This window comes from Schistocerca piceifrons, chromosome 2 (assembly GCF_021461385.2).
Source record: "Schistocerca piceifrons isolate TAMUIC-IGC-003096 chromosome 2, iqSchPice1.1, whole genome shotgun sequence".
NCBI classification, from domain to species: domain Eukaryota; kingdom Metazoa; phylum Arthropoda; class Insecta; order Orthoptera; family Acrididae; genus Schistocerca; species Schistocerca piceifrons.
This window is the reverse complement of record NC_060139.1, coordinates 136732056-136757566: the sequence shown is the minus strand read 5'-3', so window position 1 is coordinate 136757566 and position 25511 is coordinate 136732056. Positions and strand designations below refer to the sequence as shown.

The following is a 25511-nucleotide window of genomic DNA, read 5'->3' as shown; positions in this document are numbered from 1 at the left end:
GACTGGTAAGAAGTGATACTCTAACAAAGGATATAACTGTATCCCACCACTGCAGAATAATACTGCAACAACATTACATGAACGAGAGAATAAAACTAAAATTCCAAAGGAAATGTGCCATATAATAAAAACACAGAGCTCATACAAGTGTCTGCCAACAGCAAAATGTGTGAAAGACTATGTAATGCTTCGTAACACAAAATTACCTCCGATGTTCGTGACGTCACAACTGTTTACATTAGATCCATTTAAGCAGTTACGGGTGGGCTCATGCGCATGCGCAGTTAAGTCGCGTATGAGTTGTACCTTCTCCCGCTTCTGTCTACAGAAATGTTGCTGCTGGCAGCAAACCGTGGTATATGAACCAGGAGGAAATTTCGAGGGGGGCAGGGGCAAACGTGCTTAGCATCGAGCGCACGTTGGTCTATCGATTGTTCAAATGATTTTGAAGCGCATCCCTGTTGGTTTTTGAAAATTTTTGAACACATTCTAAGTTGATTTCTGAATGAATCAAAGTTGATTTTTGAATGCATGCATAGTGTACGTGATGTCTCTGCCAGGGGAATCCTCATTGCATCTAGAAATAAACTTTCCAGCAGACAAAAGGGGCGGGGCTATACGAGTTCAGTGGAATAAAGCCGAACGGGTGAATGCCAACTGCTGTTTGTTTATGTGATTGATTGGGTATGCGAATGATCAGTGTTGTTTAAATTTCTAGTGAAGTCCATAGATTCAGACTACGAGAGTGAAAATAAGTGACGAACAAGATTAACTGGTAAGAAAGATTACGTATTATCTTCTCGGTGTATCCAAGAAAATGAAATTTTGAAAGAAAATTTTGGTCAGATTGCTAACCTAGAAAGGGCAAGTTGTATAGTCCCCGACTAGCAGCCGCTAGGTTATATTGTGGGAGTAGCGCGGAAAACGTGTTGTATGAACGTCTAACCAGAGAATAATCACTGGATAACTAAACGGGTCTACTATTGCCTCAGTTTGAAATATCGTAGATCAGGAGCTGATACGCAGAGGAGTCTGAGTGTCGTAAGTTGTAGTGCAGGGGGGCTAGTCTTCACGTGATCCTTGTTTACATTTAGTTATTTTGCTGTTTGCTCTTCATTTACTGCTCTCACATCAAATGAAAACAAAGTGATTTCTGTGGCTGGGAGCTATCAAGTGAATTAAAATACATTCATGTAATTACAGAAGGCTAAAATGTGTTATTAGTTTCAGATTTTATTTCCACCTTTCTGACAGTCAAGCATTAATTGCCTTGCAGAATAATGGAGTTACTTTTGTCGTTTTGCTGCAGAAATCCGGCTTTTGATCTATTTTTCCGCTGAGACAGCCAATTTATTTGAAATGAAGTGTTTACCACACTATTGGCTAGTTTCAACTGTTCGCTGCATTTCAAATGCACGTTTTCATCTTCTAGCACATATAGCATTGTGCCATAATAAAGAACTCAACATGAGATAATACAGTACTCGTACTCCAAGAAAACTGACATCCTGAACACCACACTGAAGAGCTTAATATCAGGTCGAGGCCTGCTTCGTTGGCAATCTGGACATACGAATGTACACTGCAAGGCGAATTATTCGTTGCAGTATGGTTCACGAAATTCCGACGCTCTTGGAGTATCCTCTGACGTCTTGTTTCTTTTAATGTTTCACACATACGGGCTTCCTACGTCATCGCAGCTGCGCAAGCACAGTGACGCCTCTTATCTGCCGGAACAAATCTATTTCTAACAGATCGCGGGAAAATATTGCGAATTGTGGTTTGAAAAGCGTTATTTTCAAAGTAAATTTCCTTTTACGCAAGGTGAACTATGTGCGAGAATGTACGATGAATTTCTTAAACCACAGTGCGTTTGACACTCATTTAAAAATCAACTCTTCGATGACAATCCATTTGGAAGAATTTCCAGCCCAGAAGATCAGAGATTAATGACGGCATCAAAATTTTACTGGCACATTTGTGTGATGTATCTTAAAGTGTAAAACGTCCAAAAAAGATCAACATTATATGTGGAAGCTTAGCTTCTCTTGCAGCTTACAAATCGTAGAGACCAATACCATATCTGAAAGCTTTTCTTTTCTTGCAGCAGCACTGTTTATATTAACTTTACCTATTTGTGTGTTCGCGCTACTTAACAATGATGTTGCTATTGGCTGACTACATCACGTGTCCTATGCTCTGAATATCCGCTGTCATCGACTGGCGAGATCACGTGACATGAGCTATGACTGGCTTACAAAGCGCATCGCAATCTCGATTTCAATGCATCGGAGAGTAACAAGTGGTATTTGGTGGAATACGAATTTATACTTTCGTAACATGAAAAAGTGTATTTTCACTCTGGAGAAAGTGTATCTTCAGCCGGGAGATCCGGGAAAAATCCGGGAATTTTTTTTCCTTGTCCACATATACACCCTGCATGTGGCATGATTAAGCAAAGTTACTGAGGAACCTGTCTAACTGAAAGTTCACATGATGGCCAGAAAAAAATGGTGGTATGCTGGTCGACGGCACGTGTTGGGCTGTTTGATTGGTTGCTTGTGCTGCTGACGCAGCTTTTGCAGCCAGCAGTTGTTGTACCATCTTCAATAGCGTAGCAATTTGTTGGTTCTGAAACTGAAAGTTTGTGTTAGATCCATCACATTGGCTGTCAGCAACTGAGACAAGGGGGGGGAGGGGGTGGGGAATTCATGGTTTACACATGTACATTATAGCAAAAACAAGCAGAGCCTCTGAAAAGAGAAATGTGATCAGTTCTACGGAATATGTACAAGATCACAACAATAATTCAGCAAATAGAAACGTGCACCCTGCAAGCTAAAACACAACAGAAGCAAGCAAAATCTTCGGCCAAGTTGATTATCTTCAGTCTGCACTGTGTTATCCTCATTGTCACTCCCATGTCCTTGTTGACACAGTAGAGAAGAGGATGTTGTTTGGTGGCCAGTCTCCTTTTTCTACAACACAACTGCACACATGTATTAACAAGATTCTATATATACTTAAACTTTTACAGCTCTTTGTGTTGTGTTACAAGCTCTTCAATATTAGTCCTCATTAGCCTCACTGCTAGTGAAGTAAAAGTCCCGCTATGCCATGAATGATAGATGCCAAATTGGAGTGCGAGTTGGTGGTGTGTCAGTGACTGAGCGGCTGCGCTAATGACTGAGACTGAGCTAGTGACTGAGGTAGTGAGCTAGTAACTGAGAGGAAAACAGAGCCCTCCAGTCAGTGGCAGCGATCTAAATACTTGCAGCGATGAGGGTGTTGACAGCATGTTGGTTGCGAGTCTGTCTTTGGCCTCTCTCCTGATAGGTGTGCTTGATCCATCGCCTACTACCAATCTTCTTGCTACATCTTTGCCGAGCGGTGTGCTAGCAACAGTTTATGCCAGCACAGTTCTCACTGCAACTGACACTTGAAATGTTACGAGAACATTGCACAGGTACCGCTCGTGGTCAAATACAACAGTCAACCATGCTTGGCAAACAACTGTATTCATGTCCAGGCAAGCATGTCTTGCAGTATTTCCATGTTTTGGACCAAATCCTGACGTTACATGACATTATTTCAGTATGAAGCTGCAACTCTCATCTGTATCTTTGAAATACGACACCATAAAATGTCAACACTTCTGTGCTTTTCATTTATAAATATGAAGTTATGATGAACATAAATATGAAGTTGTCCTACCAGCAGCAACAGAAGAATCAACTAACATTGTTGTTCCCTCTTTTTTTTTTTTTTTTTTTTTTTTTTTTTTTTTTTTTTTTTTAATTAAAGAGCATTATTTTCCTTTCTCTATGCCTTGAAGCACTTCCCTTTCACGTCTCTTTTCATTATATAGAACAGGGAAATAAGAACCAGCCAATAAGAAGGATGCAAAATTATCATCTTCATTTGAGTCAAAACTGCCATATACCCAACAGTCAGTGACTGGGAATGTTATCATGGTGGGAAATCCAATCCTTTAATTTCTCCTTTGCTGGCCGGTTTTTCAGGTAAGGCCTCATGTGATCAATTTATGATTTTGAGATATTAATCTTTGTTCAAATTCTGAAGGTGGCAGGGGTAAAATACAGTGAGTCAAAGGCTATTTACAATTTGTACAGAAAGATGGCAGTTATAAGAGTCGAGGGACATGAAAGGGAAGCAGTGGCTGGGAAGGGAGTGAGACAGGGTTGTAGTCTCTCCCCGATACTATTCAATCTGTATATTGAGCAAGCAGTAAAGGAAACAAAAGAAAAATTTGGAGTAGGTATTAAAATCCATGGAGAAGAAATAAAAACTTTGAGGTTCGCCGATGACATTGTAATTCTGTCAGAGACAGCAAAGGACTTGGAAGAGCAGTGGAATGGAATGGACAGTGTCTTGAAAGGAGGGTATAAGATGAACATCAACAAAAGCAAAACGAGGATAATGGTATGTAGTCGAATTAAATCGGGTGATTCTGCGTGAATTAGGGTAGGAAATGAGACGCTTAAAGTAGTAAATGAGTTTTGCTATTTGAGGAGCAAAATAAGTGATGATGGTCGAAGCAGAGAGGATATAAAATGTAGACTGGCAATGACAAGGAAAGTGTTTCTGAAGAAGAGAAATTTGTTTACATGGAGTATTGATTTAAGTGTCAGGAAGTCGTTTCTGAAAGTATTTGTATGGAGTGTAGACATGTATGGAAGTGAAACACGGACGATAAATAGTTTAGACAAGAAGAGAATAGAAGCTTTCGAAATGTGGTGCTACAGAAGAATGCTGAAGGTTTGATGGGTAGATCACGTAACTAATGAGGAGGTATTGAATAGAATTGGAGAGAAGAGGAGTTTGTGGCACAACTTGACTAGAAGAAGGGATCGGTTGGTAGGACATGTTCTGAGGCATCAAGGGATCACCAATTTACTACTGGAGGACAGCATGGAGGGTAAAAATCGTAGAGGGAGACCAAGAGATGAATACACTAAGCAGATTCAGAAGGATGTACGCTGCAGTAGGTACTGGGAGATGAAGAAGCTTGCACAGGATAGAGTAGCATGGAGAGCTGCATCAAACCAGTCTCAGGACTGAAGACCACTACAACAACAACAACAACAATATTGGTTAAGTTCACGAAGAATTGTCAGCCTGACATTTTTAGTAGTATTTCTTTATTTTTTACACATTTACTTTTTTTTCGTAGTTTTCTCCATCTCCTTGTGTGCTTCACTCCTAGTCCTTAGTTGTACTGTTTTTTAACTTCCCCTTTTTCTTTCTCTTAACTCGTCTTTATTTGTTACTCTGTCTTTCCATCATTGGACTGTAGCTGGGAAAGTATATACCAATGAACAATCTTTAATCTGCTACTCTCTGACTAGTGGATGTTTAACTATTAAAAAATGCAGTATTGGCTGATTTTGAAAAAGCCATTCTCAAGCCTGCATTCACCACATGCAGCTGTATAGCATATGTTCCCATTATAGATTTTGGGAACCATTAGCCGAGTGCCCTGTGTAATAAAGAACATAAAAAATCTGACAGTACACTTGTGAGCACCCAAATGCAAACTCTACTAATTGTCAGATCAATAATTTTGATAACATTTGCCATGATCGAAAGTTTATGAATTTCATTTTCAAAAGTAAGATAAAAGTCAATATTTTCGGTGCACAGTAGTGGTGGTGTTTCGCAGCTTATGTGAAGTTTGTTGAAAAGAAAAAAGCATTGTGGCAGGTCTACATCACAATACCACTTGTAGAACAATGAAATGAATTTAACAGCTGTTGAGTATTAGCAGATACACAAATAATTCTGCATTTAATTTCCCTATTATAAAAAATCTATGGGGTGTTTTCGTTTTTAGGGTTTTGTATCTCAGTCAAAAAACCCTAACCATTATAGGATCACTTTGTTCTCCATCTAGCTCTCTGTCCAACTCATAATACCCCTTTTTTGTAGGAAGTGGTAGATGTATCAAGATGGTATAAAAATTTAAGCTTCCAAGTTGATGCAATCGAAAGTTGTGGCCATTCATGTCACATATTTCGATACTCGTGAACTGGCTTATCAAACCCTATAGGGTACTTCCCATTGACATAAAATCGTAAAATTCAGCAAGCAGTAAGGTTTCATAGTACAACAAAAGCAAAAAAATTCCAAATCCCTTGGCAGTGTAAATAAAACAAGCTTTTAAGTAAGTGCAAATGAATGAGATGAGATGGCCAAACATGTCACATACGATGATACTTGCAAACTCACTCATTAAAATCTGTACGTGAATTGTCTACATACATATTATGCCTGGTGGTCTAGTGGTAAACAGTGAACTTGGAAACCGAGAGGTCATGGGATTGGATCTCGATCAGACTATGAATATTTCAGTCATTGTTTCAACCTAGTTTTCACCTCTCATTGATTTGAGGAGTCACCTGAAACAACATGTGGTTCAGAATCCACATTAACCCCCTGCGGGTTCGGGGGTAAGAATAGGCCTGCGGTATTCCTGCCTGTCGTAAGAGGCGACTAAAAGGAGTCTCAACTGTTTCGGCCTTTAATGTGATGGTCCCCTAAGGGGTTTGACCACTACCTTTCCAAATTTTCCGTTAGTGCGTACCATTTGGGGAAGGACGCCTTACGTGGTGCATCTTAAATCCATCTTGCCCTAAGATCTGGCACACCCGATATTGTCATGGAGTTGGTCTTACGTCAAGCTTCTGGCCACATCCGCTGCAGTGTATTCTGGGTAGCATACATTCACTCCATTGTGCACTTCCATCTTTGCCCTCGTGATGTACATGGATATTTCGACACCCGACATCCAGCACGGTAGCCAGTCCGTTGTGGTGGGGTTGTCATGTACCCTCTTGGTGGTAGCCCCCTGGCTACACAGGGATCGCACTGCTGATGCCTGAGCTGCTACCTCCCCACGTTTGCCGAGGAGTAGATGCCTATCCCTCTGGGGCATCGGGACTCCCGGCAAAGGCCATCCTGCCAGGTGGTCTTTGCTGTGGCTGGGTGGCGCCCGTGGGGAGAGCCCCTGGTTGGAGTGGGTGGCATCAGGGCGGATGGCCCGCAATGAAGCTTGATACATCATCTCTCACTGGTGGGCCTCCACCAGCAGTCTCTAAGTGATCGAGGTCTATCCTCAATGGTAAGAAATACGAACCAAGATAATTTCCCTCCCTGGCAACTCCATGGAAGGAACGTATGGCTAAAGAAGGCAGTGGAGCATATTCACCCTGGTACCTCGTGTGTACACAAGTTGATGGGGAATCATTTATGTCAACCAAGCCCCAGTTTTTTGTGGAGCATTTAGAGGACAAGTTCGGTGAGGTGGAGGGCTTGTCCAAAATGCGCTCTGGGTCAGTCCTCATCAAAACAGCATCTTCTGCCCAGTCACGGAGTTTGCTCGCTTGTGACAAGTTGGGGGATGTTTCCGTCACCATCACACCCCATAAGAGTTTAAACATGGTCCAGGGTATTATATTCCACAGGTATCTTCTTCTGCAGTCCGGCGATGAATTACGTGCCAATCTAGAACGACGAGGTGTTCACTTCGTCCGGCGTGTCCATCGGGGTCCGAGGGACAATCAGGTAGCCACCGGTGCCTTCATCTTGGCCTTCGAGGGTGACGTCTTACCCGAAAAGATCAAGGTGATGGTTTACCGCTGTGATGTGAAACCATATATCCCTCCTCCGATGTGGTATTTTAAATGCTGGAAGTTCGGGCACATGTCATCCCGCTGTACTTCTGGCATCACATGTCAAGATTGTGGACGTCCTTCGCATCCCAATACTCCATGTGCTCTGCCTCCCATCTGTGTTAACTGCGGAGAACACCATTCCCCCCGCGCGCTGGACTGTAGGATATTCCAGAAAGAATGGAAAATAATGGAATACAAGACCCTGGACCGCCTGACCTACTCCGAGGCTAGGCGGAAATATGAGAGGCTCCATCCTGTACCAATGACGTCGACCTACGCCGCTGCTGCAACACCAGTTCGAACATCTACCATGTCATCACATACAGTTGGATCTCAGCTCTGTCAGAATTCACCGGCCCCCTTGGTTGTGGGGGCACTTCACTCCCTGTTGCTCCTGCTCCACCTCCTTCAGGAGCAACACCACCCCAACCATCGGGGACATTAGTCCCCCCTGCCCCTATTGAGCCTCTCTCTCAAATGACGACATTGATGCGGTGGTTCACTCAGTCACCACTGGCATTGTTACTGCTGCAGAATCTGCCATTGCCTGTTCTTCTGGGTCCACTCAGCGGAGGACTGTGCCTTGGTGGTCCCCTGACATCACTGAAGCGATTAAAGATCGCCGGTGGGTACTTCAGCGTCACAAGCGCCAGCCGGAGAAGCATGAGACTTCTTTGGCTACTCTCGCCAGGAAGTGGTCCCTTGGGGCCCTCCATCCCAGGCTTTGCCCAGTGCCAAAGTGGACACCCGCAAATTTCCGAAGCAACAACTGGTCGCTGGTCGTAGGGCCTCACGGTTGTCGTCCGTCCCTGAGACTGACCCAGTGAGACCCTCCCAGCCAGACCCACCAAAGGCACAGCGTGCATAGCAGTCAAAGAAAAAGGCTCCCAAGCATCCTGACATTGCAGTGGCACCTGTGCCACCGCACCCTTCCAATTCTGCACCTGAGGAAGAGGTGGAGATTCTGGCGTCCGCTGAGGACCTGAATCTCGCCAGTCCCTCAGACGTGATGGGTAGCTGTGGCACAGGTAGTGACTCGGTAGCAGCAGGGGCCCAGGAGGTGTAAACTGCCTCCCCAGTCCCTTCACATCTTTCTCAGCCATGGACAGTATCATCCTCCAGTGGAACTGCAGCGGTTCCTTCCATCATCTAGCTGAGCTCCGACAACTTATCAGCCTTCACCCTTTCTTCTGCATTGCTCTTCAGGAAACTTGGTTTCCAACAATGCGAACCCCCGCCCTCCGTGGCTATCGGGGTTATTATGAGGTCCGGGCAGCTTTTGAAAGGGTGTCTGGTGGCATCTGCATCTATGTCCTTCACTCTCTTCACAGCGAGTCTGTCCCTCTACAAACACCTTTAGAGGCTGTCGCTGTTCAGGTGTGGATGCCACAGGCTGTTACCGTCTGCAGTCTTTACCTTCCACCGGATGGTGATGTCGCGCAGCATGTCCTGGCTGTGCTGATAGCGCAATTGCCGCCACCTTTCTTGTTGCTGGGCGACTTCAATGCCCATAACCCTCTGTGGGGTGGGTCAGTGGCGACAGGTCGAGGCGCAGCCGTTGAGCATGTATTGGCACAGCTCGATCTTTCCATTTTAAATGATGGTGCCTTCACACACTTCAGTGTGGTGCACGGGACATACTCCGCCATCGACCTTTCGATTTGCAGCCCTAGCCTCTTACCGTCTGTTTAATGGAGAGTGCATGATGACCTGTGTGGTAGTGACCACTTTCCGATCTTTTTGTCACTGCCTCGGTGTCAGTCTTCTGGGCGCCCTTGCAGGTGGGCTATGAATAAGGCTGACTGGGGCTTGTTCTCCTCCACTGCCCCTATTGAGCCTCTCTCTAATGACGACATTGATGTGGTGGTTCACTCGGTCACCACCGGCATCGTTACTGCTGCAGAATCTGCCATTCCCTGTTCTTCTGGGTCCACTCGGCGGAGGACCGTGCCTTGGTGGTCGCCTGACATCGCTGAAGCGATTAAAGATCGCCGGCGGGCGCTTAAGCGTCACAAGCGCCGTCCCTCTGGAGAACACCTCATCGCCTTCAAACGGCTGCGTGTGCAGGCCCGCTGTCTTATCCGCCAATGCAAGCAGGAGTGCTGGGAGCGATATGTGTCCACCATTGGCCTCCATGTGTCTCCATCGCAGGTCTGGGCCAAGATTCGACGCCTCTAAGGCTATCGGATCCCTGTCAGCGTCCCTGCGCTCTCACTGGATGGAGCAGTTTGTACTGACTCCGACGTAATTGCCAACAGCTTGGCAGAGCATTTTGCTGTAAGTTCCGCTTCTTCGAACTACCCACTGGCCTTCCGCTCCATTAAAGAGCAGATGGAACGTTGGAGCCTTTCCTTTCACACCCACCATCCTGAATCCTACAATGTTCCATTCAGTGAGTGGGAATTTCACAGTGCCCTCGCCGCTTGCCCTGATACCGCTCCTGGGCCAGATCGTATCCACTGTCAGATGCTGAAACACCTTTCAGTGGACTGCCAGTGACGCCTCCTCGACCTTACAACCGTATTTGGGTCGAGGGTGACTTTCTGTCCCAATGGCGGGAAAGTATTGTTATCCCTGTTTTGAAACCTGGTAAGAACCCTTTGGAGGTGGACAGCTACCGTCCCATTAGCCTCACCAACGTTCTTTGCAAGTTGCTTGAACGGGTGGTGAGCCGGCGGTTGAATTGGGTACTTGAGTCTCGGGGCCTTCTGGCTCCCTCTCAGGGTGGGTTCCAGAAGGGCCGCTCTGCCGCCAATAATCTCGTGTGCCTGGAGGCTGCCATACATACGGCCTTTGCCCGCCATCAGCATCTTGTCGCTGTCTTTTTTGACATGCGGAAGGCATACGATACAACATGGCGACATCACACCCTCTCTACGCTTCATGGTTGGAGTCTTCGGGGTCTGCTCCCAATTTTCATACAAAATTTTCTGTCGCTTCGTTCCTTCTGTGTGCAAGTTGTGGCCTCCCATAGTTCCTCCTGAGTTCAGGAGACCTGTTTTTAATAGCAATTAACGGGCTCGCTGCGGCGGTGGGAACGTCTGTCTCAGCGTCCTTTTATGCTGATGACTTCTGCCTTTACTATAGCTCTACTGGCATTGCAGCTGCTGAACGTCAGCTGCAGGGCACTATCTGCAAGGCGCAGTCTTGGGCTGTAGTGCATGGCTTTCGGTTTTCGGCAGCCAAGACCTGCGTTATGCGTTTCTGCTGGCGACGCACTGTTCATCCGGAGCCGCGACTTTACCTTGATGGTGAACTTCTTGCTGTGGTGGAGTCACATAGGTTTTTGGGTGTGGTTTTTGATGCCCGGTTGACTTGGCTGCCTCATATTTGGCAGCTTAAACGGATGTGTTGGCAGCATCTAAATGCTCTGCGATACTTGAGCCACACCAGGTGGGGCGCCAGCCGATCTACCCTCTTACGGCTCTACCAGGCGTTAATCCAGTCTCGTCTGGATTATGGGAGCCTGGATTATGGCTCAGCAGCCCTATCTGCGCTGCGGGTGCTGGACCCAATCCTACACAGCGGAATACGACTTGCCACTGGTGCCTTCCGGACCAACCCAGTGGAGGCAGGTGTCCCTCCATTGCGGTTAAGGCGCCAATATTTACTGGCCGCTTATGCTGCCCATGTTTGTAGCTTCCCCAGGCATCCAAACTATTGTCTCCTGTTCCTGCAGTCAGTCGTCCATCTCCCAGAACGTCGGCCCTGATTGGGTTGTATGATCGCAGTCCGCGTCAAAGAGCTTCTCTCAGGGCTTGGGGTTTTCCCTGTTCCACCTCCTTTCCGGGCCCCTTAGTGTACATCCTCATGGAGTGTTCCTCGCCCTTGCCTTCGGCTCGACTTGGCACAGGGCCCGAAGGACTCATCCCTCCGGAGGCCTTCCGCCGCTGCTTTTATTCCATCCTAGCCACGTATCAGGGCTCTGGCGTTGTATACACTGACGGTTCGATGGTTGCTGGTTGGGTTGGTTATGCTCTAACTCTAGGGGACCATTACTAACAACGATCCTTGCCGGCTGGCCGCAGCGTTTTTACTGCTTAGCTGGTCGCCATCTTTCGTGCCCTAGAGTATATCCGCTCCTGCTCAGGTGAGTCCTTCGTTATCTGTAACGACTCCCTGAGCAGTTTACGAGCTATCGACCAGTGTTTCCCTCGCTCTCGTCTGGTGATGGCTGTCCAGGAGTCCCTGCATACTCTTACCCGCTGTGGCCGATCTGTGGTCTTTATGTGGACCCCAGGCCATCTTGGGATACCCGACAATGAAAATGTTGACCGCCTGGCGAAAGCGGCCACCAGTAAACCATCTCTGGAGGTTGGCCTCCCGGCGACTGATTTGCAGGCAATCTTACGCCGCAAAATTTTCGACCTATGGGGCACTGAATGGCGTAACCTGCCCATGCCAAACAAACTTTGCCCTATCAAGGCGACGACGACTGTGTGGTGTCCATGCGGGTCTCCCACAAGGAGTCTGTTGTCCTCTGCCGGCTGCGCATTGGGCACACTCGGCTGACGCACGGCCACTTATTGCGCCGTGAGGACCCACTTCTATGTCACTGCGGCTTCGTTTTGACTGTGGTCCACATTTTGTTGGAGTGTCGCCTTTTAGCTGTGCTCAGGCAGACGTTAGCACTGCCTAATACGTACCCTGCCCTTTTAACAGATGACTCTGCCATGGCGGACTTAGTTTTGCGTTTTATTCGGGCAGGGGTTTTTTATCATTTAATCTAAGTGGTTGTTATGTTTTTTTATGTTGATTCTGGCCTTTGGCCTACAGTTTTAGACTGAGTTTTTAATGTGTTTCTCGGTGGTTGGCTTTCCCTTTTTTCCTCTGTGGTTGGCCAACCACCGTCACACTCTGTGTGATTTTAATTTGTTTTGTCTGTTCTTTGTCTGAGTTTTTCTTGTCCTGTGTCATCTGTTGTCTCCATTATCCGTTTTTTACTCTGTGTGTGTGTTTTTAAGTTTTGGAACAAGGGACCAATCCACAATAAACTATAGGTGGGTTAGGCACACCCAAGTGTCTGAAGTGACATCCAATAGAAATACTTGCACCAGGCCATTGAGCCATACAAAATTATTATTATTTATATGCATAATTACGTTTGTAAGAAACCCTATTTTCCGTATCATGGTATGCTGAAGATTTGCAAGATAGTTTCAGTAACTTATCTTGGTAATGGGAAGTCGTTATCATGTGTACTGGAAAGTGAATTTAAAATGTTTTCTCTATTAGATATTAAAGGATACTTAAAGAAGATGGAAAAATAAATTTGTTGTTTATCATTGTACTACACTTGCTTAAAACATTCAAGATAATTCATAAACCGTTGTTGACCTTTCAGTGTGTTTATTGTACATGTTAAGTACAAAGTCAGTTAACCTGAACACATCAGTTGCCACTAACTTATGTTACTCGTATGTGTCTGTTGATTAATAAGTCTGTGTGTTTAGTCATGATACTATACTTAACTTTGAACTATGCTAGTTTTGCATCTTCAGGTTTTGGCGGCACAAAGACTGTTCCATTAAGTTTCGGGTGTGCAGCCGCAAGAAATCTCCTTCTTCTTCTCTGGCGCATTTGCATCTGTGGCCGCATGTGCAGTCGCGCGGTACACGAGTATAAAGGGACGAAGCGAGCACTGGAGCGGCTGTCTTGCGGCTCACTCTGAAGATGGCTGAACGTTATACAGCCGAAATATTAGAAGAAGAAGAAGAAGAAGGAGATTTCTTGCGGCTGCACACCCGAAACTTAATGGAATATGCTAGTTTTGTCCGTAAAGTTAGCACAACTAACAGAAAAAGAGCAAGTTCTTGTAAATATTTAAAGAAGATTTAATTTACATTACTTGCTTGTTCTGCAGATTGATTTTGTGGCACATGATGAGATGCCTTATATGACAGAAGATGGCACCGATGTATATGCACGACTAAAAGAAAAAGGGATGTTCGCAGCCACGGAACGAACAGAAGGAGTTTCCACATCAGATATAGTGGCAAGAATAGTGCGAGACTATGACATTTATGTACGAAGAAATCTTGCAAGAGGATATTCTGCAAAGGAGCTAAATGTTTCTTTCCTGAATGTAAGTTTTTATTTCATTTCTAGCTGTTACTTCATGGTGACGTAATACAAATAATATTATTTGGCAAACAAGATTGGTAATATGGCCATGATGGCAGCACAATTGTGTTGATGCCCGAAAAGAAAGGAGGGGAGGCAGTGACAGCATACACTCTAGTACTTTTACAAGTGGAGTTCTGAGACACAATACATGGCTTTAAGCACCACTGAATGAAGTACCCATTTAGAACAAGACCAGTAACATAACATACAATATTTCTCAGAGAAGCTGCCCATAGTGCTTTGCAGGTAGTGTCCCTAAAACTACCTTTCCCAATGATGTCGCTATTTTCCACAGCGCTGACTGTTGATTTGTTGTCTGCTGTTTCAGCCTCAGGTGATAATCCCGGCTCATTGTTCAAGTTTATGCGAATTGATTTTATTATTTTTTATTCAGTTTCCTCGTCTGTCACATTGTCTTTACTCCAGTAGATATCACACACTCTTTTGGTGTGACACATGGCCTTTCAAGTCTTATAATGTCACAACACTAAAAGTTCATATGGCAGTTGCAAAAGCTAATTGATTGTGTGGCCTAATGATCAGCCTTTTGGGCTATACTCTGTTCACCATAAGAATAAACATCAGGTAAACATTACACTATGTATTTTCCTGCATTTGCTGGAACCTCATTGGATTTCGTTTCACGTGGAGCAGAAGCCAATCTGTCTCGAGCTCAGTCAAGTACGAAAATGAGGATATGTTTAATGCTGTGCATTATGCGTACATCGACTCAGCGATAATACGGGACAACAGCTTTACCGGTGCATTTTACTTGGAAAGCACTGGCCAGCACCTGGTCCAACTAAACTGCAGTGATGTGAACAGTTGTAGCAAAGACATAAATGTAATTTAATTCTTGAACAGAAGGAAATAATGGTAAAACACAGGCATACGCATCTTAGGCGATCCAAAGGAAAACATGCTCTCGATCTTAGCTAACATAATACTGTAGTTAAAATAAGAGTGATGAAAATTCCTGATTTTATCAAGGGTAATTTTTCTCCATGAGCTATATGCAGCGTAAAAGCACGCTGCTGGGACTTCACTGTGTAGCCAAATATTGAAGCCACTGAAGGTATTACAGTCAGTCATCTGGTAATATCTGAACTACTTCCTTATTGGAATCCGAGGAAAGCAGTATATTTCAGTATTGCCACACTGATAACGAGGCGATTGACAACAGGATCCCAAGCCACCAAAAAGTCCACATTTCCTCCTTCTCCTCTTTTACGATGTGCTGTTCTGCATTTTGCCATCGTTCAGCAGTGATGTGTCAACAAGCTTTGTGCATTAGTTCGAGTAAGTTTGGCAGCTTAAATGTCTTGTTATTTCTCGCGACATATCCCTTAACTTGGCTCCAGATCAATTCTGTTGGGTTCAGATAGCAGTGGTGTGGTGACAACTGTAAAAATACAGCATTTGTACCATGGGCTTGACGTTGTGAAAATTATTTTCCATGTTTCTACGATACTTATCACTCTGGCTCATGTGAGGCCACATCTGTCCTATAAAACAGTGGTCATATTCGGACAAAAAGTTTTTGATTTTACATTTTTCTCCAAAAAATCTAATTGTGTAATGTTTCTTAACTTCAAAATTTGTAACAATCGTTTATGATATATCGATAATTAAGAATGTGTGTTTGCAATGAAAACCAGAATTCTGCATGTGATATGTAATTAGAAACTAGAAGACGTGCATTTTTCTTGAAAAAATGATTGTTAAGAATGAGTTAATTACCGTATATTGATAAATTTCATATTTAAGTGTCGTATGTATTGAAACGCAACAAAAAAAAATTTTTGATCACATTGAGTTTCGAACTACCACCCACCAGCCCATTCGATTATCAAGAAACGAGGCTATCAATTAGCCATGATTACAGTTGCAATCACATCTCCAATATTTATTAAATCGTGTTTCTCTACAAACGTCAGAGCTCATTTTTCTCTGTAACATTGTGAAAAACATTAAGAACAACTGGTTTCTAGCCATTAGTGGTGCTCTGCACGCGTTTCACTACGAAACACAAAGCAGTGTCATCCATTTGTGCGGTACTTATGAACAGTGATACAATCACAGCACAAGTGGTGCTTAAAATAAAAATTACATAGCTAAAGTATGATTAAGACAAACATTGATGGCTGTTAATACATCAGAAGGTCTTAAAGTTCCATTTACAGTGACGTAATAGTAAAATCTCTAATACGTAAGTTGGACCTACTTCCAAGAGCAGAACAACACCGGTGTACAAGAGCTATGGCTGCTGACAATCATTGTGTTTGTGTTTGTTTACATCAGATTTATTCTTATGATGAATGGAGTATAGTAAAAGCTGAGGACATGTGTTCGATCACTAGTGCCAGCTTCAGATTTTTTCTGGTGGAAAGGTCTGGAAAAAGGTCTACTCAGCCTAGTGAGGCCAACTGTAAAGCTACTTGAATATAAATCAGCAAAATTGATGCACAAATCATGAAGTAGTGTTAACATTGACAGGTTCACTCCAGAAAAGGTGAACATACGGTGTTTATTTAAGAGCAGTGAAAGCATCAACCATTATTTTTTCAGTTTCACACGAGACACTTGATGTATTATTACTACAGACATTATTCTTTGCAAGACTCTGGACTAGTTCTATGAAATTTGGATCTATGCCAGGAGTGGTCAGGATTTTGGCTCGTGGGCCATGCCCGAGCCCAAGCGCCAAAGCACTCAGCCTCGCTTCACATTCCCCAACTACCACACCACACTATCTGAGCGTGAAGAGGGAGAAGAGGTCAAAACAGTGAAAACGACACATTTAAACGACAGTACATTCATACTGTGTATGACTTGGTCTTGTATTTAACATTTCTGAACAACACAAATCACAAACAAAACAAGTTTTCAGTATTAATTAATTATTTTTGGTGTGCTGAAGATGTAATATAATTTATGACTGGTACAAACTATTGGCATACTGACAGACGCAGACAATTTTACAGAGTTTTGCACTCAAGTTGCCTCGTAATCGTGAAGTACTGTAGCACTTTTGAAATACCATTATCAGACTTTCAAATCTACCTGAGAAAAGCAATGTAGTCATCCTGGAGAGTTTTAATGTAAAACAGTTTGTAATTAAAATTGGAATTACCTTTCAGATCAATCATTAAATCTGCACATGCACTGGTGCACTTTCAACTGAAACGGCAAACTGTCTTGAAAATAGATGTAAGATAGACAGTGTCCTCAAAACCTTTATGGAACTATTATTTTAATTCTTGCAAGGTCACAATGAATGCTTCAACCTTTGTGCTTTCTTTAATGCCAGTGAGTTTAGGGAACTGGATAGTCTGTGTGAGAAAGTGTCACTTCCACAATGTGATTTCCTTTTTAAACGGATCCTCACCAAATCAGAAAGAAATTACCGTGAGGTGTCTCACTGTGGGTAGAGTGCAGTCAAGTCCACTTAAAATGCTAAGTCTGCAATCCATTTCTTTTTCCTTGATAAATTCAACAATAGCGAAATTTAAATTGAAAAATCATTCCAGGCATGCCCCTTGACTTAACCAATGTCTTTGCAGTAATATATTAAGTCTCCATACTCTTTGTTCATATCCATTGAAATTTGTTGCAACTGAAAATGGATTAACGGGTGCAACTTCAGAAATTTTGCTATTTGTACCACCAGTTTCTTCAAGTGCTCCATATCTGCAAAGTTAGTACAAAGTGCTTCTTGATCTACAGAACAATGAACCCCATCTGTCAATCATTGTGATTTTTTGCTCTTCCACTCTCATCTAAAAGTTTAAATTCTTTCTTCATGGTACTATAATGTCGTTTTGTACCAAATAAACAGTTCCTGTCACTTAATGCGAATTGAGAATTCTGAGTCCTCTCTTCTGTCATTTCCATTCATTTTAAGGGATTGTACCAATGGATCACTAGATTGCCCCTGGACCTCTGAACATACTACATACCACGAACAAATAGCGAAGAGTAAACAGTGCTGACACCACAATTCTGCCAAACTTGGAGAGTTGTACTGACCACAACATGCTGCACCACAATGCTAAACGAAATGTCATGCTGTTCCGGGTACTTCCGAGAACAATAGAGCAAACCCGAATGACAGGCCGGGCCGTGGTCTTCTCGCGGCCTGCACATTGTGCGTGTGCAGTTTGGCATATTGTGGCTGCCCCTGTTCATGATGGTATGGCATTAGTAGTTAGGGAACCATTTGGCTGCAAAATTTTTTCCATGGAATGAAGAGGGGAAGGTTGGTGCTCCTTAGTTAATTTAAAAGTTCAGCTTTGTTTGTCTCTACATTTCTAACTTTTTCCTGCCCATGTCTGCATGATAATCCGAAGTTCTCATGTTGTAGCCATAGAGGAGAAATGGCCACAAAATGAAACTCTACATTCACAACAATGAAATGTTGCCTTGCACTGTTGTTTAATTATACTCGTTGAGTAATGTGATTTTTCACTATTTATTTACTGTGCACTGTTTATTAAAAATAAAAAATAACTCCTATATTTAGGCTCTTTCCAAAACAAGATTCCATTGACGAACAGTCTTATCTTAAGAGTTCCTTTGCTACCCTGAATGTATAGTTTTTATGCGACGAAGGCAGTGATGGTTTTGCAGAGATGGTTTTCTCTACATCATTAATAATATTGCAGAAATTTCCATTTAGTAATACACGTATCTACTTCATCATTTTTTGTGCATTTTACTTGTTCTTCTTTGGGGCAGATACTCGTGTCCTGCCTTATGGACTGATGAGCTAAGCAATTTGGTCCCATAAGATCTTACTACAAATTTACTTGAGTCCTGCTCCACTCAGCATTGTGTCCCTCCTTCCGTTGACTTCACTTTTACATGTCAACATTTGCTTGCACCCTCTCCTCCCTCTGTTGTTGGCATATCACGTCTTTCTTGTCCTTACTATCCATAAAATTAAGGTTGTTAACAGTAAGTTGTTGTGGATTCGCATGAAGGTGTTTTCCACAGATGCCTGTCATGTTTATTCAAATGCTTGTAATGTTTATTTTTCTTTTTCGCATTGCGAGGTAATAAAGCACAATGCTTTGAATTGAAACGTGGCTGTACTTAGTTACATGACAAATTAAATCGTGCTATGGCTGGGTTAGCCCATCACCTTGTCAAGTAACAGCAACAACAAATTGCTAATAAGATAACAGTAAGTGTGATGTTCAGCTCTATACGCTTCATAGTGTTTCTCTGCCAACATTTTTCCTATAAATTGCAGATTCAATGACAAGTTTTTCTATAAAGGCAGCTAACTTGGAATAAATTAATTTCTGATTTCTTTTATTGCTGTAATATAAAATGCAGTCAATATTATTTTTGCTGATTTGTGAGTATATTTTCTTTAGTCAATATTACATTCTACTGAGGGAATCTAATCAACATGTAGACATTTCCTTCTCTTCAAACCATTATCAAGGAAACTAAGAAGAAGTTGTTGTTGAGAAACAAATAGCAATAGTTGCACGGTGTCTTGAAGTTTTTCTTCTTAATTTCATTCAATTTTGAAAATGAATGAACACTATATGCTGTTGCTGGGGAATGGTCAGTGACTTGAAATTTTATTCGAAATATGTACTTGGCCCATTACTGTAAAAGATGCAACACACCTGGTTGCAATGGTATTAAATTGATGAGAAGATGTGCTTCCAATTGTGGCTAGCATATTGGTTTAAATATAACTTTCCAGATGATTTATGTAGGGAGTTGACACAGTTTTACAAATATTTGATGAAAGTTCTACTCAATGTGTCATTTTATAGTTGTCAAGGAATTGGCTATATTTTCATCTGTTTCAGTTGGTTATGTACTAAAGAAATGTGCTTTTTGTAAGTGGCCACAAAATCCTTAACAATTTTGTAATAGAAAGTTTATTGCACAGTTTCAGTACTTGGTATAGCTTTAAAAATTATGGAACGGAGCCGTAATAAGAAGTAGTAATACTCTATCCTTTAAGTATCATTAAATATGTTTTGTGGTAAATACAGTTGTTAATCAGCTCAGGAGTTTTTGAGGCTGTACAAGTTTTGTTCTTTAGGAAAACACCACCTTGTCTGCTCCCAGGACTAAATGTCCAAGTAAAATTATATTTTGCATTCAGATAGCTCAGTTTCGTGAACAGTTCTGGATACTCCCATATCCAATAAAATACTTACACCTTTTTGGGGACAGAATATAGGGAAGAATACATAAAGTGTATACTATGTACAGGTTTGAGGTTTATCCTCACATTTTCCCTCAATGTACTGGACCATCTTAATACCTCTCATTTGAACAAGATAATACTACTAATTGATAATTTTTAGTCCAACACACAGATTTTCCTAAGATCCTTAGAACTGGAGCCTACCCATACAGTTTTGAGTAGAACTCAACAAGAACAGCCTATACATAAAACAATAAACACATATGTATCCCTTTACAAAACCTCTCCCAGCAAAATAGTCCAGAAAAAAGAAAGAAAATGTTTTAATTAAAGGTGCAAACTGTGGTAGTATTAGAAGATACTGGTCATGACAGAGGAATTACTTCCCTCACTTAATTATTGTGTGTCCTACTAATCATCTTTCTTAGTATTCTCTTCATTGTGGAAAACACTGGAATAATTAGATCAGGTAATGGCCTAGTTTGGTTAATACTGGAGAAAAATATATAGTATCAAATTGTAAGAACCTAATGATAACTAAAAATGTGCTTTCTTAAACTTGTTGCAGTAAAAGACCCTTTCATATTTCCTAAACCTAGAACCTGTACAGAGCTTACAAAAATATAAATATAAAAACTGGTCAAAGCATGATCTACAATTGGAAGCACATTCATAACACTCTCTGCAGCTTTGCTTTCTCCAGTATATGTTTTGATGTGTTCTATTGACCCAAAGAGTGTTTTGTTTTTTCAACTGAGACACTTCTTCTTGTTACTATTTCCTCTTCATTATGTGTGTTCCCCATTACTCTTCTTGTTTCTCTGTGAGGCCCATCAATATTTATTTTTCCTTGCATTACAAAACTATTTTTTCTTAACTTCAATACCTGGTTGGGTATAGTCTCTCCCCCTGAATCCAAACAATTGTTTCTCCACATCTCTTTCTCACAAGTCTCATGAAGGATATCTAGTTGTTCCACATAATGTAAAATTGAACTACCTCTTGACCATTTCTTTCCAATCATTTTTTCACATATCCAGGTGTGCATTCTGTTGGTCAATACTAATATTAGATGGCTGTCATTAGTTCAGCCAAGAATTTGACCCTTGTAAAGTGCCTTCAAAATACTTTCAGAACTCGGTCAATGTAGGTATGTTGGTCATGGATCCAGTAGTTTGTAGGTAATTTCGTGCTGTCATTCTTCAGACCAGTTATTTCTCAGAATCTTCGCATTTCAGAATTTCTTTTGTATTAGGGAGTTCCATTGTTTGTCTTCTTATTTTAGATACCACATTACATCTACATCTACATCCATACTCAGCAAGCCAACTGATGGTGTGTGGCAGAAAGTACCTTGAGTACCTCTATCGGTCCTCCTTTCTATTCCAGTCCCGTATTGTTTGTGGAAAGAAAGATTGTGGGTATGCCTCTGTGTGAGCTCTGATCTCTCTGATTTTATCCTCATGCTCTCTTCACGAGATATACGTAGGGGGGAGCGGTATACTGCTTGACTCCTCAGTGAACGTATGTTCTTGGAACTTCAACAAAAGCCCATGCTGAGCTACTGAGTGTTTCTCTTGCAGAGTCCTCCACTGGAGTTTATTTATTATCTCCGTAACGCTTTCGCGATTACTAAATGATCCTGTAATGAAGTGCACTGCTCTCCGTTGGATCTTCTCTCTCTCTTCTATCAACCCTATGTGGTACAGATCCCACACCAGTGAGCAGTATTCAAGCAGTGGGTGAACAAGTGTACTGTAACCTACTTCCTTTGTTTTCGGACTGCATTTCCTTAGGATTCTTCCAATGAATCTGTCTGGCATATGCTTTTCCGACGATTAATTTTATATTGTCATTCCATTTTTAAATCACTCCTAATGCCTACTCCCAGATAATTTATGGAATTAACTGCTTCCAGTTGCTGACCTGCTATATTGTAGCTAACTGATAAAGGATCTTTCTTTCTATGTATTTGCTGCACATTAAACTTGTCTACATTGAGATTGCATTGCCATTTCCTGCACCATGCGTCAATTCGTTGCAGATCCTCCTGCATTTCAGTACAGTTTTCCATTGTTACAACCCCTTTATGTACTACAGCATCATCCGCAAAAAGCCTCAGTGAACTTCCGATGTTATCTACAAGGTCATTTATATATATTGTGAATAGCAACGGTCCTACGACACTCCCCTGCGGCACACCTGAAATCACTCTTACTGCGGAAGACTTCTCTCTATTGAGAATGACATGCTGCATTCTGTTAGCTAGGAACTCTTCAATCCAATCACACAATTGGGCTTTTAGTCCATATGCTCTTACTTTGTTCATTAAATGACTGTGGGGAACCGTATTAAACGCCTTGTGGAAGTCAAGAAACATGACATCCACCTGGGAACCCGTGTCTATGGCCCTCTTGAGTCTCATGGATGAATAGCGTGAGCTGTGTTTCACACGATCGTCTTTTTCAAAACCCATGTTGATTCCTACAGAGTAGATTTCTAGTCTCCAGAAAAGTCATTATACTCGAACATAATACGTGTTCCAAAATTACAAATTTGACTGCCTTTGTATGATTCCACATTGATGGGAAAGCGTCTTCCAATTTCTGCTAGAAAACTATAGGCTGTATTCCTCTTCCGACTTGAAAAACACACACACACACACACACACACACACACACACACACACACACACACACACATATATATATATATATATATATATATATATATATATATATATATAATAGAGGGAAACATTCCACGTGGGAAAAATATATCTAAAAAGAAAGATGATGAAACTTACCAAACGACCTGCCAGCGCTTTTGTTTGGTAAGTTTCATCATCTTTCTTTTTATATATATATATATATATATATATATATATATATATATATATATATATATATCTTTCCTGATGAGGCAACAGTTTGTTGTGAAAGCTTGAATTTTGTGTGTATGTTTGTGGTGTCTTTCGACCTGCCAGCGCTTCAGCGCTTTCGTTTGGTAAGTCACATCATCTTTGTTTTTTGACACACACACACACACAAAGATGATGTGACTTACCAAACGAAAGTGCTGGCACGTCGATAGACACGCAAACAAACACAAATATACACACAAAATTCTAGCTTTCGCAACCAACGGTTGCTTCGTCGGGAAAGAGGGAAGGAGAGGGAAAGACGAAAGGATGTGGGTTTTAAAGGAGAGGGTAAGGAGTCATTCCAATCCCGGGAGAGGCCAGACATACCAGCAATTAAAGGGAACAGCCATGGGTACCAGGATGGCCCCCTCGTACGCCAACCTATTCATGGGTCGCTTAGAGGAAGCCTTCTTGGTTACCCAGGCCTGCCAACCCAAAGTTTGGTACAGTTTTATTGATGACATTTTCATGATCTGGACTCACAGTGAAGAAGAACTCCAGAATTTCCTCTCCAACCTCAACTCCTTTGGTTCCATCAGATTCACCTGGTCCTACTCCAAATCCCATGCCACTTTCCCTGACATTGACCTCCACCTGTCCAATGGCCAGCTTCACACGTCCGTCCACATCAAACCCACCAACAAGCAACAGTACCTCCATTATGACAGCTGCCACCCATTCCACATCAAACGGTCCCTTCCCTACAGCCTAGGTCTTCGTGGCAAACGAATCTGCTCCAGTCCGGAATCCCTGAACCATTACACCAACAACCTGACAGCAGCTTTCGCATCCCGCAACTAGCCTCCGGACCTGGTACAGAAGCAAATAACCAGAGCCACTTCCTCATCCTCTCAAACCCAGAAACTCCCACAGAAGAACCACAAAAGTGCCCCACTTGTGACAGGATACTTCCCGGGACTGGATCAGACTCTGAATGTGGCTCTCCAGCAGGGATACGACTTCCTCAAATCCTGCCCTGAAATGAGATCCATCCTTCATGAAATCCTCCCCACTCCACCAAGAGTGTCTTTCCGCCGTCCACCTAACCTGCGTAACCTCTTAGTTCATCCCTATGAAATCCCCAAACCACCTTCCCTACTCTCTGGCTCCTACCCTTGTAACCGTCCGCGGTGTAAAACCTGTCCCATGCACCCTCCCACCACCACCTACTCCAGTCCTGTAACCCGGAAGGTGTACACGATAAAAGGCAGAGCCACGTGTGAAAGCACCCACGTGATTTACCAACTGACCTGCCTTACCAACTGACCTGCCTACACTGTGACGCATTCTATGTGGGAATGACCAGCAACAAACTGTCCATTTGCATGAATGGACACAGGCAGACAGTGTTTGTTGGTAATGAGGATCACCCTGTGGCTAAACATGCCTTGGTGCACGGCCAGCACATCTTGGCACAGTGTTACACCGTCCGGGTTATCTGGATACTTCCCACTAACACCAACCTATCCGAACTCCGGAGATGGGAACTTGCTCTTCAATATATCCTCTCTTCCCGTTATCCACCAGGCCTCAATCTCCGCTAATTTCAAGTTGCCGCCACTCATACCTCACCTGTCATTCAGCAACATCTTTGCCTCTGCACTTCTGCCTTGACTGACATCTCTGCCCAAACTCTTTGTCTTTAAATATGTCTGCTTGTGTCTGTATATGTGTGGATGGATATGTGTGTGTGTGTGCGCGAGTGTATACCCGTCCTTTTTTCCCCCTAAGGTAAGTCTTTCTGCTCTCGGGATTGGAATGACTCCTTACCCTCTCCCTTAAAACCCACATCCTTTCGTCTTTCCCTCTCCTTCCCTCTTTCCTGATGAGGCAACAATTTGTTGCGAAAGCTTGAATTTTGTGTGTATGTTTGTGTTTGTTTGTGTGTCTGTCGACCTGCCAGCACTTTCATTTGGTGTGTGTGTGTGTGTGTGTGTGTGTGTGTGTGTGTGTGTGTATATAACATTTCACATTAACATCTTGCTGAAAATCAGTTTAATATTACAATTGCCAGACTATACAATTTTCTCTATGTGACAGATTGTCACCCAAGATCCAAATCGACACAGTTAGATATCTTTGCACAAAGAAGCAACCAGATGCACTTTGTCATTTGCAGTGCTATTCCAGGGGCCAGGCTAATCAATGGCATGTTACTAACATGGAGTAAGTGGCGCTACATTACAGCAGGTGGTGATGCTTTAAGACACATACCGCTCCCCGGCATACAGCATTCATGGATTACTTTATTTCTGCCCAGAATTTACGTGTTCAGAAATCTTCCCCCTTATTTCGTCAGCTACGAGGGTTTGAAAAGTTCTTGGAATCACCACAAGAGGTCAGCACTTGTGCAACTAGTTGTTCACATGATATTCATTGGGCTGTTGCCTGTAAACACATGCCACGTCAGTGCTCTTGGAAGAGAGCTGTGGTGGTGTCGTGACTCTGTTGTTGTTCCAGCATAGTGATTTGTGAAGATGGAAAAAAAATCGAGATTCGATCAGTGATTAAGTACTTCATAAAGAAAGGTATGAAAGGAAGGGACATTCATGCTGATTCCCAGAATACACTGGGAGACTGCTTCTTTGTA

The 25511-nt window shown here is 42.7% G+C and overlaps 1 protein-coding gene across 8 annotated transcripts in view; it reads left to right on the top strand.

Annotated features, from left to right (window-relative positions):
• LOC124774903 (choline-phosphate cytidylyltransferase A-like) overlaps nt 1-25511 on the top strand; it is a 126992-nt gene that overhangs the window by 68457 nt on the left and 33024 nt on the right. For all 8 annotated transcript variants that reach the window (XM_047249567.1, XM_047249566.1, XM_047249569.1 and 5 more), the window contains exon 6: nt 13558-13779. In XM_047249567.1, coding sequence (XP_047105523.1) covers nt 13558-13779 — 222 coding nt within the window. The remainder of the gene's footprint in view (nt 1-13557; nt 13780-25511) is intronic.